General features: G+C 43.7%; 1 protein-coding gene across 3 annotated transcripts in view; it reads left to right on the top strand.

The window, feature by feature from the left end:
* The window catches only part of LOC308675954 (epsin-1-like), a 50,765-nt gene that overhangs the window by 12,167 nt on the left and 19,692 nt on the right, over positions 1-18,906 (top strand). Inside the window, exons 3-5 of one of the 3 annotated variants that reach the window (XM_081341635.1) lie at positions 5-254; positions 10,937-11,076; positions 17,778-17,849. In XM_081341635.1, the coding sequence (XP_081197761.1) occupies positions 5-254; positions 10,937-11,076; positions 17,778-17,849 (462 nt within the window). Of the gene's footprint in view, positions 1-4; positions 255-10,936; positions 11,077-17,777; positions 17,850-18,906 lie in introns of those variants that run through there. The other 2 variants (XM_081341633.1, XM_081341634.1) reach the window with 2 other exon arrangements.

Consider the following 18,906-nt stretch of genomic DNA (forward strand, 5'->3'; position numbering starts at 1 on the left):
CCAGGCTATGACACTTATGGAATACCTAATCAAGACAGGTTCAGAGCGGGTTGCACAGCAATGTAAAGAGAACATCTACGCCATCCAAACACTAAAGGATTTTCAGTACGTTGACCGGGATGGCAAAGATCAAGGGGTCAACGTGCGGGAGAAGGCCAAGCAACTGGTGGCCCTCCTTAAAGACGATGAGCGTCTCAAAGAAGAGAGAGCCCATGCCCTCAAAACTAAGGAGAAGCTGGCCCAGACTGCAACCGGTAAGTTCTCGGGGCCTTGATCTAGTTGACATTGTTCTCTTTGTTATCCACATCTACATTTCTCATTCTCCAGGTGACTCCTCTTTGGTATAATGAGATATTTGGAGTAATCCCTGTTGTGTTTTAGTCTATGTATTTCATAGGGTAGGACAGAACCACCTTATTCCTTTGGATGATGAGAAGAATAATGAATAAATAGCAAAGCTGTCAATCATACATTGGACATGATTAAGGAGAGAGATTTTCCTTTGAGTTCCCCACATTTAATTTGTATGTGTACTTTGGTCTCTTTAAGTTTCTGCAGTCATCTTTTAAGTCTTTGGGTTAGAAATGGCAATACAGGTATTCTTTGTTTAGCAGCTGTCTCATACAGGTAGTCCTCGACTTAACAACTAGAATTGAGCCCAGAATTATGGCCTTAAGTTGTGTTGGTGGTTAAGCAGGTCATCATTTGACCGACCAAATTTTATGACTTTTTTTTGCGACAGTTGTTAAGCAGGTCACCATGCTGGTTAAGCAAATCAGTGGTCATTAAGAGAATGCTGTAGTCAGTAAACAAGCCCATTGTCTGCAATGAGTGTGGTTTTTTTGCTTGAGATTGGAAGTAAATACCCATTGCAAATCTTGGTCACATGACTGTAGGATGCTGCAAATACCTGTAAATGCAGGCCGGTTGCCGAGCACCCCAAATGTGATCATGTGACCATGGGGTCTGTGTGGCTGTCAGAACTTCAAATCCAGGTCGTAAGTACCTTTTTTTGGGGGGGGGTGTCTGTTGTAACTCCAAATGGTCACTAAGTGAGTGGTGGTAAGTCGATGTCTATACAGTAATTGTTCACAGTTACGACAACAATGAAAAAGCAGTTTTGTGACCAATCCTCACATTTACGCCATTGCAGGTCTGTAAGCAAAGGAAAGCTGAGGTAAGATTGTAAGCCCAGTCAGTGCTTCACTTAGCAACCACTTTGCTTAATGACCCAGTTGCTGGTCCCAACAGTTGCTAAACAAGGATTATCTGTACAATGGCCCGAAGGCCAGAGCATTCTTAATTTCATTAAATTTCATTAACTTCTCATTGTATACGGAAAAAACAATGGCGTCTCTGGGTGTACGGCATACACACTGTCATCTTATATTTAGCCTGGAGAAAAACGCATTTAGAAGAGAAATTGGTGACCAGACGAATGTTACCCTTGCTCTGATACTGGAGCAAGGCACCAATTGTGATCCCCATTCCCTGATAGCAACCTTCCTCACTTCTGGTTTCCTCCAGTTATAATGTGATTGTCAAGCACAGGAAATCCAAGAGTCAAGGCAGTGCAAATGAATACAGATTTATTGCATGCTAATACTCTCTACAAGAATCGGAACTATTAGCAGTCAGAACAAATTGGCGGTAGATAGGAGTTAATGGAATTCAAGGTGGTCTGGACTTGTATCTCTTGTGGGTGCGAAGGGACTCGAGACTGATGACGTGTTTGTCCCCCTCCCCTCCCTTGGGCCCAGCCTGGTCATCATCTGCAGTGATAGAACCGTAACTTCCAGAATTACCACATTGTTTTAAGAGCTAAGTTCCAAATGTATTTGGGAAGTTCCTGATTGTGCAGTATGAAATAAGGTGATGTGCCAGAATTTGTTTGTTAAAAGCTGGATTGTTTGGGCTGTTTAGGTTCAATTATGAGGATGTTTGAAAAATCTGAACCTGTTACTTGTCTCCAGTGCATTTTTTTCTTTTCTGGTTGGGGGAACAGCAAGAAGGACAATATGAAGACATCATTACCAATCTCTATAGCAGATAAATTAAACATTGTGAACTCAAGGGAAAATCTCTCTGCTTCCTGACACCTGATGTGTGACTGACAGCTTTGCTATTTAGTTATCATTTTTCCCCCTTGTACAAAAGGTTGGTATGGCCTTTGGGCGTCCTGTCTTGATTATGTTCCTTTTTTTCTGAAGTGAAAAAGGGAAAGGTGTGCCCCTGATACAACTCTCACCAATTTGGCAGGTTGCCAGGCTCTAAAATTGAGTTACACAGGTCTCCTTGATCTGCTGGTGCCCTTTCTCCATATTGATAACTTCTGGATCAAATTCCACCACGTTTGTTTGCACAACATCTGGTAGGGCAGGTTCAGATTTTTTTTTTAAAAAATGCAGCGTTTGCTTCCTGTTGTAACCATTTCAGCAGAAATACAGTGAACTGGGGAATTGTTAGAGAGAAGTCAATAGGAAAAGGGAATATCCACAGCCTCCCCCACAACTCGAACCCCCAAATGGAGCTGGAGATAGACTTCTAGCCGTATCTGCCCAGAGGAATATCCCAAGCAATGCCCCGTAGTTAAAAATCAACTCGCAACCTCATGGTATGTGTAGTGTTAACATTCCTACCCCACTTGATTGAAGTACAGTAGATAAAGGAAGATGAGAAAGCTGCCTTCGATGTCTAAAACAAATCTACGAACAATAAAACTATGACGTCATACAAGAGAGATATGAAATAGCAAGTCCTATTGAGTTCTTCTGAAGTGCTCCCCTCATAAATTAAGTTTCTTGGGTGTGTTTGTGGGAGTAGGAAAAGCCAAAGGGCCATACCAGCCTCTTGGACAATGGGAAAAATGATGATTAAATAGCAGAGCTGTCAGTCATACGTCAGGTGTCAGGAAGCAGAGACATTTTTCCCTTGAGTTCACCATATTTAATTTTATCCGCCGTAGAGATTGGTAACGTGGTCAGCCCAATGCATGTTGTTAGAATAACAGAGTTGGAAGGGACCCTGCAGGTCATCCAGTCAAACCCCATCTGTGTATTTTGGGCTCTAGATGCTGCAATCACCTTTACCTCTTTGGCTAGTAGTGGTACTGTTGTGGCCTGAAGACCAGAGCAATTCCTGGAGCGGTCTTAATTTGATGAATTTGTTTCTAATTTTATATGGAAAAAACAATGATGCCTCTGTGTGTGGTATAAATATTGTCCTTTTACGCTTAGCTTAGATTAGAATAGAAAGCAATCATCATTCCATATCAATGTTTGGCTCTCCGTTTCCTCCAGAGAGCCAAAGCCTTCTACCAGGAGAAGGTAGCAGATATTTTAAAAGTAACTCTTATTTAAAATAACTCCATTTGGATGACCTCAAATTCTGAATTGAGGGCATAGATGCTAAACCAAGGATTCTCACATTCTGGGTCAAGTTACGTATTTTTCTTCTGACTTCCATTTTTTATTAGAGATGGGGTCTTATGTATCAGACGGATAAGACCATGTCCAGAAAATGAAGACCCAACTAAACTGATTTATAGGATTCCTATGCATAGGAATCTTTTCAACCAATGGCTAGCACCTCTTTGGAGTTCTGTAAAAGTCAGTGGAATTCAAGGGAGGGGGGTTGGATTAGTCTACTTGTAGCTTCTTAGGGATTCTAGGCTAATCCCTCTTTTAACTCCTCTCCCAGGTTCTTCCACTGTTTCTCCTACTCCAGGGGTAGGCAAGCATGGCTGGTTCAGGAATTATGGGAGTTGAAGTCCACGAGTCATAAAAGAGCCAAGGTCGCCTACCCCTGTCCTACACTATGAATGGCAATAATACTGTATTCTTTTTGTTATAGAATACTATTTTGAAACGATATTTGATTTTTTTTTGCATAGCATTTCTTTTACAGAACATTTAAACTTGTCAATTAAAATCACTTGTTTTATCAAAAATACCAATACAGTTTTGTAATTTGCTTTGGTGATATATTTATAACCTATTTAATGAATTGGAATTTATAACACAAAGTGGAGAATTTCTCATTTCTGCAGTGCATAACAATGGACTGTTGATCATTAGCAAACAGTTAACAAGGTACTAAGGATCCACAGGACTACCCTAGTGAATTTCACATTTTTGGAAATATTTCTTTTCATGTCTGATGGCTTGGCTTGTAGTTATGTGCTAGTGAAATTCAGTAATTATTTTAGACACCTACCTTTCAAAATGGAAACGTTTTTATTATCTGGTAAGTAAAAAAGCTTTTGCATTAATAAAAGTTAGCTTGAGACAAGAAAGTATGATGAAAGTTAGATATCTTTCGGTTCCACATTATTATTATTTTTTGTTTACTGGAGAATAATTCACCATAGTTTTTGTCAGAAAATACTGCTGGGAATGTGAAGCTAACAAAATCATCTGGAGAAAAGTTGTGCAAAGATTCCGTAACTGCTTCATTTGTTGTACAGTTTAAAATACAATGATTAAAAGTAGGTGAAACAGCTCAAATTATTTGCTTCAGGAAATGTATTTAATTTCCTTACTTTTTAATTTTAGAAATGGACCGTATAACGCTGTCCAACTCTGTAAGCATTCTGGGTGGCATACAGCAAAAGCAGTTCGACAAATCAGACGGAACAGTAAGAACAAAATCCTCACACAAAGCCCTGAAGAAAAGCAATGATTAAAAGATAATCAGATGTGAGACCTACTCTATAATGTGGGGCCTGGAGAAAGAGCCAGGATTTCAGAATTTTTTGAAACATGGCCAGGTTTTTTTTGGGGGGGGGGGATCAGACCTAACTTGTTGAAAACAACATTTTATGATTTCAGAGAATCACACTATTGCAACGTTTAAGATTCTCTGATTGCTAAGTCCTAAAATTCGTTTGGTTCTAGCTTGGTGAGTCGTCATACCCCAAAGATTCTGGCTTATAAATTATAACAATATATGTAAAAGGGGAGGATGGCTAACAGCCTGCTAATACACCATATTTACTACCACCTTCTGCGTGTAGGCTTTGGCATCTGTGATCTTTTCTAGTAGACTTTCCTATCAGTTTGTAAGGGTCTAGGCCAGGGGTAGACAACCTTGGCTCTTTTATGGCTCGTGGACTTCAACTCCCAGAATTCCTGAGCCAGCCATGCTGAGGGGAAAGGGAGAGGTTTCCAAGCTGAGCCATGCTGGCTCAGGAATTCTGGGAGTTGAAGTCCACGAGCCATAAAAGAGCCGAGGTTGCCTACCCCTGGTCTAGGTCAGCTCATGGCAGCCAACTGGGCACAGCTAACAACTTGCTGTGGCCAATTCACTGTGACCAACTCCCCATGGGACAACTTGCCGTGCGACAAACGTTACACGTATCAAAGAGATGGTGGAGTGGAAAGGAAAGGATGCAAAAGGAGGGACGAAATAAAATGTGAACGACAAAAATTAATTTTTTAAAAAAAAATATTTTAAATAATTGAATGGCCCTACAGTGAGTTGTTCCACAGCAAGTTGGCCACGGAGAGTCGTCCCACGGAGAGTCGTCCCACGGAGAGTGGGTCCCAGCAAGTTGTCCCCTTCCGAGTATGTAAGACAGAAGCATCAGTGGAGCCGTAGTATTTTTTTACTGTTTCCAGTAACAGTTGACTTGGAGGTTTAGAAGACAAGCCGCAATGGGGATTGAGCCACAACGGGCTGTCTCCAGCCCGTGAGTTGCATGCTGCACATCACAGCCCTTTTTATAGCCTTTGTATCAATTGATTTGCTTTTTGGTAGGCAGAAAAATAGCCACCGCTATTCTGGAGTATGTGCCATATAGAGAAAAAAAAATCTCCCGCCTTTGTCCTAAATGGGGAAAAATAAAAATAAAACACCTGTGAACAAAGTGAAAACACACCTCGGCCCACCCAGCACCGTTCTCCCATCTGCCATAGTTCTTGCCCCCTACCAGAAGATCTTTTAAGTATAGCTCCAGGTCACCAAAAGTTGCTTAAATCAGAGATTTGGACAAGTTACATTGGGTAAGAGCCAATGTAACTTGGATGTTTGCTTCTCTAATAGTATATTATAGAAGTAGGGGCAGATAGGAGTACATTTTTTTTTACCTTACTGAAATAATTAAAACTATTTCGGACTTAATGTTTGACCCTCCCGAGCTTCGTTCTGATCAAGATCCTATTGATAACTCTCTGCTTTGCGTTTGGTTCATAATGTAAGCTGGGCTTTTAGCCAGTTTTGCAAAAAAAAGTGAGCCTTTGTGTGTGGCTTTATGGAGAAATAACTTTATAACGTGCCTTACCTTTCTTTGGCCTTGCACTATGGAACTCCATTCACTGCTTTAAAGTCAATTAGACTAGTCCAGGGGTAGGCAACCTCGGCTCTTTTATGACTCATGGACTTCAACTCCCAGAATTCCTGAGTCAGCTGACTCAGGAATTCTGGGAGTTGAAGTCCATGAGTCATAAAAGAGCCGAGGTTGCCTACCCCTGGACTAGTCAGTTGTTGTTGTTTTTTAAAAAAAGTATTCTGGATATAGGTAGTCCTCAACTTACAACAGTTCATTTAGTGACCGAAGTTACAATGGGACTGAAAAAAGTGACTTAGGACCATTTTTGACACCTACGTTTGTTACAGTGTCCCCTTGGTCACGTGATCAAAATTCAGTGACTCATATTTATGACGGTTGCAGTTTTCTTGGGTCATGTGATCTCCTTTTGCGACCTTTTGGCAAGCAGGATCAATGGGGAAGCCAGATTCACTTAACAACCGTGTTACTAACTTAAAATCTGCAGCGTTTAATTTTACAACTTTGGCAAGAAAGGTCATTAAAAAGTGGTGTTGTTGTTGTTTTTAAAAAAGACATGAGAAATGTAAAAGTGTTGGGATGGCCCGTATGAGGAAAATGACTTAACTACTTAAGTGTAATTAACTTTGAGAAAATCTCAACCAGTAAGAATGTTTTGAATATTGCGGAGAAAACAAATTTAAATAAGAATTTTGTAAACAGGATCTATGATGAGGGGTGATCAGTTAGAAAAGAAGCTTTACATTGATTGTCATTATTATTTGCAGAAATATTAGAAAAAATGTCTATATTTAGTTGTTATTTATCAAAATAGCCTTGGTGGAGCAGTGGGCTAATGCCTCCTTAAGTAACACCAGCTGCCTGCAATTAGTGCAGGTTCGCATCCCACCAGGCTCAAGGTTGACTCAGCCTTCCATCCTTCCGAGGTAGGTAAAATGAGGACCCAGATTGTTGGGGGCAATTAAGCTGACTTTGTAATAATGCCGCTTGGGTGTGTGTGTGTGAAAGCCCTAATAAGCAGGCATATACATAGAATGAAGGCTACTGCTAAGCTTGTAAGCCGCCCTGAGTCTTCGGAGAAGGGCGGGATATAAATGGAATTAAAATAAAATAAAATAAAAATAAAATAATAAGAATTGTATTAATTCAAGGTTGGCAAAAGAGTATTATTGGAAGAAGAGAAAATCAAGCAAAGCTTCTATGTGGACTATGGAATTATAGAAACTAATTGTTATGGATTGTTTTTTAAATATATAAACCCAGACAACATGGCTGTTTACCAAATATTAAGCTGGTTATGTTAAAAAAATCAATAAAATATATTTTTTAAAAAATAAAAAGTGGGGTAAAACTCACTTAACGACTGCCTTGCTTAGCAACATAAATGCGGGGCTCAATTGTGGTTGTAAGTCGAGGACTGCCTGTAATTTCAGGAGAGGCAATACATGTAAAAATCTACATAAGTTCCAGCTTTCCTCTTCTATTACATCTTTCCCTATTTTTTATTAAAATAATTGTAGCGCCGATTGGCTTTCTGTGTGCAAGTAGGGTTAATTAGTGGACCTTTTCAGGCTGTTGATCAGCACTGAGTCTTTGAAATAGTGCTTTAAAAATGCAACAAACTAAAGTTTAGAAATAATTATCTCATTTCCTTTTGAAGGAACCCATCTGGGAGAGATGCCAACTCTGTTCTCAATGTGCCATGTAGATTTTGTCAAATCACATCACTTGATTTAAGAAACCCAATTTTTGGCTGACAAAATAATTTCCATCAAGCAAATAATCTTCTGACTACACATAATTTGAAAGTTTGAGTTTTCTCACTCACCTTGAGGCCCTTCAAGACAATTATTCATGTCCTGGGCACCTCATGATTGGATTATAGCAGGGGTCTTCAAACTTGGCCCTTTTATGACTTGTGGACTTCAACTCCCAGAATTCCTCAGCCAGGCATGCTGGGAGTTGAAGTCCACAAGACCTAAACGGATCGCATTTGAAGACCCCTGGATTATGGCATTGTGCTCAGGTCTTTAACTTATAACTGCAGTTGAGCCTGGGATTACAAGCTTACGTCCTTGCAGTCGTATGTCAAGGCACGCACACGACCAACAGTACTTGACTGGCCCTTTTCATGGTGGCCGTTTAGCAAAGCCATTCATATGAATTGGTATTGTTTGCCAAAACTGGCAAAAATTCATTGCAAACTATAGTCGTATGATTGTGGAATGCTGCAACGAATTGTAAAGCTGACCTGCCCGACGTGTGGTCATGTGACCGCAGAGGGAGGTGCCGGCATAACCATTTATGATGGTCAGAGGTGTTTTATGGGCCGTAAATCACCTGTTTCATAACTCTGAACAGTCATAAGATGAAGATTGCCTGTACGTGGGGCTACCCTTGAAGACTCTCTGGAAGCTACACCTGATTCAAAATCCAGCAGCAGAAACAGCAATAGGGGCCTTTCTGTGTGCCCCATTTGTTACCCCTCCTATGTGAACTGCATTGGCTGCCAGTTGGTTTCTACCGTGTTTCCAACAAAATAAGACCCAACTGGAAAATAAGCCCTAGGGCCTAGCATGATTTCTCAGGACACACGTAATATAAGCTCCACCCCCAAAATAACCCCCAGTTAAGATCGTCAGCCAGACGGACGTATTTAGTGTCGTATTTCCCTGAACATAAGCTCTAACCAAGAAAACCAAGATTAAGAAAACCAAGATCATGGCATCTGGCCCTCTCAATTCCTGGCAAATAGAGGGGGAAGAAATGAAGATAGTGACAGATTTTATTTTCCTGGGCTCCAAGATCACCACAGACGGGGACTGCAGCCAAGAAATTAAAAGACGCTTGCTCCTGGGGAGGAAAGCCATGGCAAATCTAGACAGCACACTAAAAAGCAGAGACATCACCCTGTCAACAAAAGTGCATATAGTCAAGGCTATGGTCTTCCCAGTTGCAATGTATGGCAGTGAAAGTTGGACCATAAGAAAGGCTGAGTGCCAAAGAATTAAGGCCTTTGAACAATGGTGCTGGAGCAGACTCCTGCGGGTCCCTTGGACTGCAAGGCGATCAAACCAGTCAGTCCTAGAGGAGATCAACCCTGACTGCTCTTTAGAAGGCCAAATCCTGAAGTTGAAAGTCAAATACTTTGGCCTCACTGGAGAAGAGCCTAATGCTGGGAAAGGTTGAGGGCAAGAGAAGAAGGGGACGACAGAGAATGAGGTGGCTGGATGGAGTCACTGAAGCAGTAGGCGTGAGCTTAAATGGACTCCAGAAGATGGTAGAGGACAGGGAGGCCCGGAGGAACGTTGTCCATGGGATCGCGATGGGTCGGACACGACTTCGTAACTAACAACACAAGCGCTAACCGGAAAATAAGCCCTATTGCATCTTTTGGAGCAAAAATTAACATAAGACCCGGTCTTATTTTGGGGGGAAACATGTTTAGTACAATTCAAGGTACTGGGTATTACCTATAAAAGCCCTGTTACGTTACAGCACCTGAATATCTTGAGTGACTGCCACTGTGAGTTGTGTGTGGGGGGGGGGGGCATGAAGGGAGGCTCAGCCAATCTCACTGTACACGTGTTATACTTTGATAGTAAAGCTTCATTCATTCATTTTTCCAATCGTTTCTGCCCACAAAATGCATTCTGGCAGAGTGGGCGCGCTCCTTCCATTAAATATTGTCATCTTGTGACACCAAGGAAGTGTGCCTTCTCCCCCTCTGGAACAGCATCCTGCCAGAGATAAGGATGGCGCCCTCTCTCCTGGGGTTCCAGAAAGCTCCAGAAAACCTGGCTTTGGTCCCAAGACTGCGGTTGATGTATCATTACTTGTCTAGGATCCTTGCCTTCTTTGATTATTATTATTTTTTTGTCTGTAAGATTATTTTAGTTTGGACTGTCCATTTAGTTTAATGTTTTTATGGTTTTCTTTTATAGTGGCTAAACTAAACGGGGGGAAAAAAGCTTTGCCCCTACTTTGTCATTCCAGAAAGCCCGAGATAGATAATCCAGAAAATATGACTCTTCGTAGGAAGCTTGATGGCTGAACAAAAATGTGAAGCAGAGTCTTTAAGTCTGTCCAGTGCTCTCTCGGGACAGGAAGCTTCAAGCTTGGAAATGCAGGATTTTGTTTTCACTGGATCCAGATGGAATTCAGAATTTATGAAATGGAGACACGCTGTAGCACACATACTGGGATTTGCTTAGTCTTGAAGTGTGGTCAGGCTTTTAACCATTGCTGTAATTACTTTTTACTCCTTCACTTGTTTCGATTAGTGTTTGTCAATTTTAGGTGATTTTTAAGTGTTGGATCATCTTGCTAACCTGCACCTGAGGTTCTGCAACCGTAGGAGAAGCATAACGAACAAGTTGTAAACACAAATGCGGTACAGCGTGAAAGTTACCGCAGTGTGCACAGATTTGCCATAAAATTGGATCAGGTTCTGTCATAAAGGCAACCACAAATGAGGGTGGTGCGAGAGGCTGTGTATTATTTGCAGTTGTTCAGGAGAAATATCGATTGTCATCTCCTTTCTGCCTACCTGCAACATCACACTTACAGATTGCTTTGGTCCGTCACCTGAGACGGAAAAGATCTGCATTCTGGGTCAACGGTCTCCTGTCTCCTGTTCCCCTTTTTTAGCTTCTTCTGCTTCGTCGTCTTTGGCAAATGCCCCAGTAGAAGCAGAGCAAGCATGGCCCCAAAGCAGTGGGGAAGAAGAACTGCAGCTACAGTTGGCGCTGGCCATGAGTAAAGAGGAAGCGGAGCAGGTAAGCGCCAAGGTAAATCTATCACTGGAGACTCTTTGGATGAATGGAGGTGGGGCAAAGAACAGGCAAATGATCATTGTCTGATGGGATATAAAATTATATTTCAATGGAGGGGCTGTTATTTGTTGTGCAGGTTCTCGTTTGAATCTGTTGAAGCTTAAGAACTGTCACGTAGAAGAAGGTAAAACTTTATTAGATCAGGAATACTATTTTGATTTGGGACCATTCTCCTATTTCTTTGTAGGAAAAAAACATCTCCAGAAGTTTCCTCTCCCCACCTCAACGACTAGCAGGTTGCTGCAACTGTAGACTTGCATAGGTTATTCTAACCCAATATCCTCAACTTCATCAAACGTGAAGATGTCTGGGTTTCCATTCCCAGAATTCCACAGCCAGATTGTTGGCTGGGGGATTCTGGGAGTTGAAGTCCACACATTTACAAGTTGCTGAGGTTGAGGAACATAATGCTTGTAGGTCAGGCGTGTCAAACTGGCGGCCCGCAGGCCGGATGCATCACGCCCAGGCCACACCTACCCCTGCTCCGCAAAGGCCAAAAGCATCGCGATAGGTCACGGGGTGTGATCAAGTTTGACATCCGTGCTGTAGGCCATGAGGAGAATCAGAAATAAAGAGTGCAGGCTTTCAAATTTTGTTTCCTTTTTTTTTTTTCCCTCCACACTTGGGAGTGATGTCATGGACTTCGCATTAGATCTAATCCCAAAGCATCACCTGATCCCAGTTTGTACTTTTCTAATTGCAATTGTAATCCCACCTGAGTGGCATCAGAGGCTCTAAGACAGGGGCGTCAAACTGCCGGCCCACGGGCCGGATGTGTCATCGGGAAGCCACGCCCACCCCATTGCCGGCAATGGCGAAAAAGCTCCGATAACGTTGCCTGACGTTGTGAGTTTGACAGGTCTGCTCTAAGAGAGCTCCCCTTGTGCAAGGCAGTTGGGCTGCCTCAGGCTCTGTGCAAAGACTTCATAGCCTCTTAAGGTCTGGTACCTGAAGGATTGCCTTTCCTAACCTCTCTGTTTAGGCAGGAGTCTCCATCTCCCACATGCAGCCCGGTACTGGACCACGGCCAGTTCAGAACCGGGCCCCGCAAGCGGCAGGTGGGTGCCCGCGTGCAGCTCCATTTGTGCAAAGGGCCTGCCGCTGGCACGAATGGAGCTTCGCGCGAGCAAATGGGGCTGTCCTCGCATGCGCCTGCTGCTCTCCCGGAACCATTTCCTCTCTCCCCCTCCCCAAGTCTCCGAAGCTGGAAAGATTGGGGACCACTGTGCTTAGGCACCTGGGATCGTTTTCAAAGCTCTTTCCCCCCCCCTCCCAGTGTTTCTCTGCACACACACACACACACACACACCATCTTTGATGACAAAAACGTTTTATGAATGGTAAACCCCAATGACTCACCTCCTTTGGATGGTTGCTCAGTGGCAATTACTGTTACAACAGTAATTGGGATCTAAACTTCTGTCACTTAAGCCAACAGTCCTAAAGTGCAACATTGTGTGACCTCATTGTTCAGCAGTGAGAATCTGAACAGTTGTTCATAGAATCCCTAATGGTTGTTAGGCAAGGATTCACCCCAATCCAAGGCATTCCTGGCTTGGCCTCGCCTAGCCCCGAGCCTCAGTAACCGAAGGGACTGCCTTCTCTTTGCCTCCCCCCACCTGCCCACCTCCGGCCTGTCTTGCCATGTTGGCCACCCTGCAGTCCACCACCTGGTAAGAAACCCAGCTGAGATTTGGACAAGGCTGCATTGCCGGCCTTTGGAAGACAGCCGAGTGCGGCCAGCAGCTGCATCGTGAAGGGCCAGGCCAGGCGCGCCTTGTCAACAGTGGGTAGAAGAAGATGGGGAAGGCCAGCTGGGAGCAGCAGAGCTGGCAAGGTGAGAGGAATGCAGGCTGGCAGGGCAAATGGAGCCCAAGGCCAACAAAACCCAGAGTGGCAAGAGCTGGTGGAAGGCAGGATGGCCAAAAGGGCAGAGATGGGGACGGGTGGGCTGCAAAGCCCCTGAATTTTGATCACATAACCCGAGGGGGACCGGAATGGCCGTAGCGTTGGGGACTGGGCAGTAACTTTCACTCCTTGCTGCCGTAATTTGAAAAAAAGTTGCCCGATCTTCAACGTGGTTTCCAACTGTGTTGTGCTGCTGTTTTATCAGCAATTATTAATTATTAATGACTTTCAGTTCTGTGCATTTGTTGTCCAGTTTTGTTGTTTTTTTTTATAATTCAAATAGGCTCCTGGCCCAGCTTAAAAAGATGCTAGTGAGAAAGTCCCTGGGTTTAATAGTGTAAAAGTTTTAAAAAGGTTGCTTGTAAATGAATGTTATTTTTATTTTATGTTATTTTATTTATTTTATTTTATTTATTTTATTTTATTATTTTATTTTATTATTTTATTATTTTATTTTATTATTTTATTTTATTATTTTATTTTATTATTTTATTTTATTTTATTTTATTATTTTATTTTATTTTTTAAAAAGGCTACTTTAATCAGCCTCGATTCGGCTGGAATAATCAGATTGATTTAGGCCAGGGGTAGGCAACCTCGGCTCTTTATGACTCATGGACTTCAACTCCCAGAATTCCTGAGTCATAAAAGAGCCGAGGTTTCCTACTCCTGATTTAGGCGTTGAAATTTTCAAGTCAGATTCATTTGGAAAATTGATCTGAAATTGCCTTCAGATCAAACGATTTGAGTTGAAGCTGCCACCACCTGATGCTGAAGGGGCTAAAAGAGGGTTTGTGGGTAAGTGCCCAGTGCCTGATTAAATGATAACGGGACCGAAAAGAATGGTGCGAACAGACGTGGGTCCAAATAAAAGCAGCAGTAGAATGTGTTGTGTCACTAATCAATCAAAAAGAGGGGAAAAATCATAATCCTTTAGGGAGCCTTTTTCAACTCGGCTTCTGACAGATGCTTTGGTTTAAAAGTTCATCATCTCGGAACATTGATGATCAAGTGGCCTCGGACTGTTAGTTGCGGGTAGATCGCAAAAGGCCAGAGGGAATCAGATTTGAGGAAGAAATTAAAAAAAAAAAGAGGCTGCTTTATTAGGGCAGCTTTCCCTCATCTGATGTCTTCCAGATGTGTTGGACTGTAGCTCTCATGTTATAGCTTAGTGAAATGTGCAGAACAGACTGAGGGACACTTGAGGCTGTTGAGAGTCATGGATCTGGTTTAACAATTATGCCTGCAGGAGACAGAGAGTTGTGGAATGGGGCTGATGCTGTCAGTTCCTTCAGCTGTTGCTCCTCTTAGAATATGATCCCTGTTTTAAGATACCTTGATTGGGGAGCCCTTAAGAGGGCCAGGAAGCTGAATTTTTGACAGGGATTCTTTTGAGCACAGCCGAGCTTTAATTTAAGTATTTTGTGATGCATCTGGTCAACCTAGAAGCAGGGGTAGGCAACCTCGGCTCTTTTATGACTCATGGACTTCAACTCCCAGAATTCCTGAGCCAGCATAATTCTGGGAGTTGAAGTCCATGAGTCATAAAAGAGCCGAGGTTGCCTACCCCTGACCTAAAGGTTGAACTGCTGTCCACAAATCGTCCAGTGCCATTGGAAGTAAAACCAGCTTCGAGCGGTGGGGTGGGCAATACGGTGGTGATCTGACTTTCCTTCTTCCTCCAGGGCTGGTTCCAGTTTACAAGGATAGGGGTGGAGAGGCCCAGTCTATGGCTCCCACTGCATGGGGTTCAATGCTTTCTCCTCTCCCGTTTACTGTCTGCATGAAGCCACTGGGTGAGGTCATCCCTTTATTTGGGAATGAGGCATATCGTCAGTGTAGAGATGATGCCCAGCTATATATCTCCACCCTGGTCCTTCTGAGTGATGCTGTGGAGGTCCTGTTGATGTCGGGAGGCTGTGGGAGACTTGATGGAGAGCAAGAGGCTTTGGCTCAACCCTAGTAAGACCCAAGTGACTTTTTTGGGTTTTAGGATCTCCTTGTTCTGGGGACTTTCCATCTCTTGTTCCGGATGGGATTGCACTGCCCAAGACAGATCCCGTGGACAGTTTGGGAGTTCCCCCCCCCTGGACTTTTGGCTCCGACTCAAGAAGGCAGCCATGGCTAGGGAACGCATTGTACAGCTTCACGTTGTGGATCAGTTGCGCCGATTCCCGTACTTGGCTGGGGGATTCTGGGAGTTGAAGTCCACAAGTCTTAAAATTGCCAAGGTTGGACACCCCTGGCTTGCACCCTTAACGATGCTCTTTTATTTACCTTTCCTCTGTTGTAGTTTTCATGTCCCCTCACTCTCCTAAGAAGCCTGCTTCCTCCACCGAATGGACCGCTCTTGGAAAAAAAAAAAGATGTGCTCACTCACTCTGCCTAGGTGAAGCGAAGCCCCAAACTCTTTTTCGGGATAATTAATTCTCCTTAGATCTGCTGCTATCCAACCACTGTTCGTTTCCATCACTGAGCTGAGCGGCTGCTCCTACACTTCCAACGTGACTCTCCAGGCGTCAAACTCCTTCCCAGTGATTCTCAATCTTCCAAGTCATAATTGTCTCAAAAGGTGCTTTGGTGGTTTTTTTTTTCTTTCTTCAAAAGGCAACTGGATTGTTGTTTTTCCCCCTGAACTGATGAAGCGTCTTGGATGAGAAGTGAAACTTTTTCTTCTTCTTTTTCCCCAAGGGGAGGGGAGAGGAACAAAAACGGTCCAGTTGCCTTTTGAAGAAAAAAAAATCACCTTTGAGACTTCTTCCCAGTGCTCTCTCGTCAGCTCCTTCCTGTTCCTTTGGCTCCTTCCAGACGGATTTGATCCCCTGTCTTCCCTCCCCTCCCCCCACAATGACCCCATCCCACTTGGTCCTCTTTTATTTTCAGCTCCTCGTTTATTCTTGGCACCTTCTTTCCCCTCCCCTTGACCACCCCTCCATGCCGCATTTCCTCCTCCTCCTCCACCCTGTTGTTCTAAAACGGGAAGCAAATAAATTACCTTAACAGAGATATCAACTAAGATCTGCGCCACCGCGCTAGATTTTATTTTATTTTTATTCTGTTTGTATTAAGGAAAGATGTCTAGGTAACAGGATTCCTTCCCCCCCCCCCAAAAAAAAGTCTAGACGTGCTATGGACTGTTTTTCTTCTTCTTGACACCCCTGTTACGTTCAAGTATGAAAAAGTAATTACTTTTTTTTGAATGGGGGAGGGGGAGAAAAGTAATTACTTTTTTTGGGAGGGCTTGAGATGATTCGATCCGGAAGTTGGAAAGCTGAGGTAGAAAGAGATGTTTCTCCGTAGCGTTAGCGGAAGTTGCTTTTTCCCTTCTCCAGAGCCTGGCTTTTATACAGGATAGACCAGGGGTAGGCAACCTCGGCTCTTTTATGACTCGTGGACTTCAACTCCCAGAATTCCTGAGCCAGCATGGCTCAGCTTGGAAACCTCTCCCTTTCTCCTCAGCATGGCTGGCTCAGGAATTCTGGGAGTTGAAGTCCACCAGTCATAAAAGAGCCGAGGTTGCCTACCCCTGGGATAGACAGAATATTCTACACCTGCTGCACATCCAACATCTTCTCTCCGACTCTCTATTGACAGCTCACTTGCCTACATCCAGTTTCTGCCAGGCTGATGCTTCACAGACGTGGACATTAGCGTAAAAATATGTCTTTCTTCTCCCACAGAGAAGGCATCCACTTTCCAGGTACCGTCAGGCTGTGGCCCTCACTCCACTGTGCTGGAAGAGTGTAGGGAGGGAGAGCTGATAAATGAGTACCATAGCAGCCTGGTTTCTTTATGCCCTATTTTGTTCATTTGACTACCCAGTTTCAGCCTTCTCTGCCTGGTGGCGCTCTAAGAGGGCTTGGACTTCAGTTCCCACCATTCATGGAAGCGGACGTCCATCACACACCTGATTGGGAAGGGTGACCCCCCCACACCTAAAGTGATTATTAAAAGGGTGGGAAAGTGAGGCTACCTTGCTGATTCTTGGACCTGTGCGGACATATTTCTCGACATATATCACGATGCAGTTTTTGCTTACTAGAACGCTACTTAGGGCTTGGAGCGCTTTTGAAATTTTTTTGTGAGAACTGCTTAATTGTAGCCAGGAAGAGAAAGTCAGACTTCGCAAGTATACCTAGAACTAACTGGTTTGGCCAGTTTTGAGGGAAATGGGAGTACTGGATGCGAACTTGGTAGTTTTCTTGCAGACATTTCATTACCCAGCTAGGTAACATTATCAAGGCTAGATAATGGGGTTTTGCACTGATAATATTATCTAACTGGGCAATAAAACACCTGCAAGAAAAGCTTGGAGAGCATCCAGGACCCCACAGTTCAATTGAGAGGTACAAATATTTTCTCGGAAACTGAATATATATTTTTTAATTCCATTTATATCCCGCCCTTCTCCGAAGACTCAGGGCGGCTTACAAGCTTAGCAGTATTATTGGGCAGTTCAAAATCTGGGAGGTGATGGGCTAGTTCAGGGGTCTGCAACCTTGACAACTTTTAAGACTTGTGGACTTCAGCATAGCTGACTGAGGAATTCTGGGAGCTGAAGTCCATGAGTCTTAAAGTGGTCAAGGCTGCAGACCCCTGGGCTAGTTCCTTCGATTGGGCTTTTGCAACCCAGTGTGGAAATGGCTTTGAGAACTGGAGATACCCTCCGTCTGTCTGTCTTCTCCTCCTACCTCTCCATGTGTCAAACTCCATTCCATGCCTCTTATGTTGTGTTTCTTCCCTCCCAGCCCCCTGCAGTGGCCGACGAAGACCTACAGCTTCAGCTAGCCCTTAGCTTGAGCAAAGAGGAGCACGACAAGGTTAGACTGCTGTCATGACACCCCACTCAGTTCTTCCTGAAATAATCAACTAAACCACTTTCTCGGAGCTAGTCTTGACCCCCCTCACACTTTTCTAACTAACGTGGCATTCTCGGTCTCTCCAAGCCCCCATCCAAAGCAGGGCGATGGCTACAATCTCTCCGTTTTCAACTTTAGTCTTCCTGAATTATCCACTCCCTGGTTAATTGTCCATTCTTCAGTTGGCCAGTTTCCAAGTTTCTCCCGGTGAGAAGCTGGTTAATAAAACCGGTCAATCCAGGTATCCTAAGCTTGACTGGGCTATGACTTTTAACCTCAGGCCTACTAAGGTATTCCATGAATGTCTCCAGAAGCTTGGAGACAATATCCCGGAGGAAAATGTACTTATGAGTTGCTGATGAGAAAGAGGGATCAGACCCTCGGTTGGAAAGGAAGGCCACAATTTGGAACAAAGAGTGGGATGTCTTTTCGGATTTCTTTTCTCACCTTAGCTGAAGGTGAGGTGGAAAGGCAAGAAAAAGAAGACTTTTTTTAAAAAAAATATCTGTGCTATCTCTGGATTTTACTGGATTCACCCAGTAGATGAAAAGATGCAAGTACCAGAAATTCAGCCAGTAAAAATCCAGGAACGTTAACGCTGAGATTGCTGGGCACCTTGAAGGTCATGTAAGTTTTGAGCCTGGGGGAGTCGCAGTGACTAGAAGATGCTTCCGCTTGGACTCCACTTTCATGAACCGCTGACCAAAACAGTCAAAATTCAGGATTCCCATTATTTGGCAGCAGCTAGTTGGAAGGTTAGGATAGGGCAGGGGTAGGCAACCTCGGCTCTTTTATGACTCGTGGACTTCAACTCCCAGAATTCCTGAGTCAGCATAGGAATTCTGGGAGTTGAAGTCCACGAGTCATAAAAGAGCCGAGGTTGCCTACCCCTGGGATAGGGTCTCGCTCACTTCTCTCTCTCTCTCTCTCTCTTGGATGTTTTTTTTCTGAAGATAACTTTTCACGCAGTACAGAAACAACAGTAGCAGATGCTTCAAACCTGATCTGGTCCCTGGCC

This window comes from Vipera berus (assembly GCF_964194415.1).
Source record: "Vipera berus genome assembly, chromosome: W".
In the NCBI taxonomy this organism is placed as follows: domain Eukaryota; kingdom Metazoa; phylum Chordata; class Lepidosauria; order Squamata; family Viperidae; genus Vipera; species Vipera berus.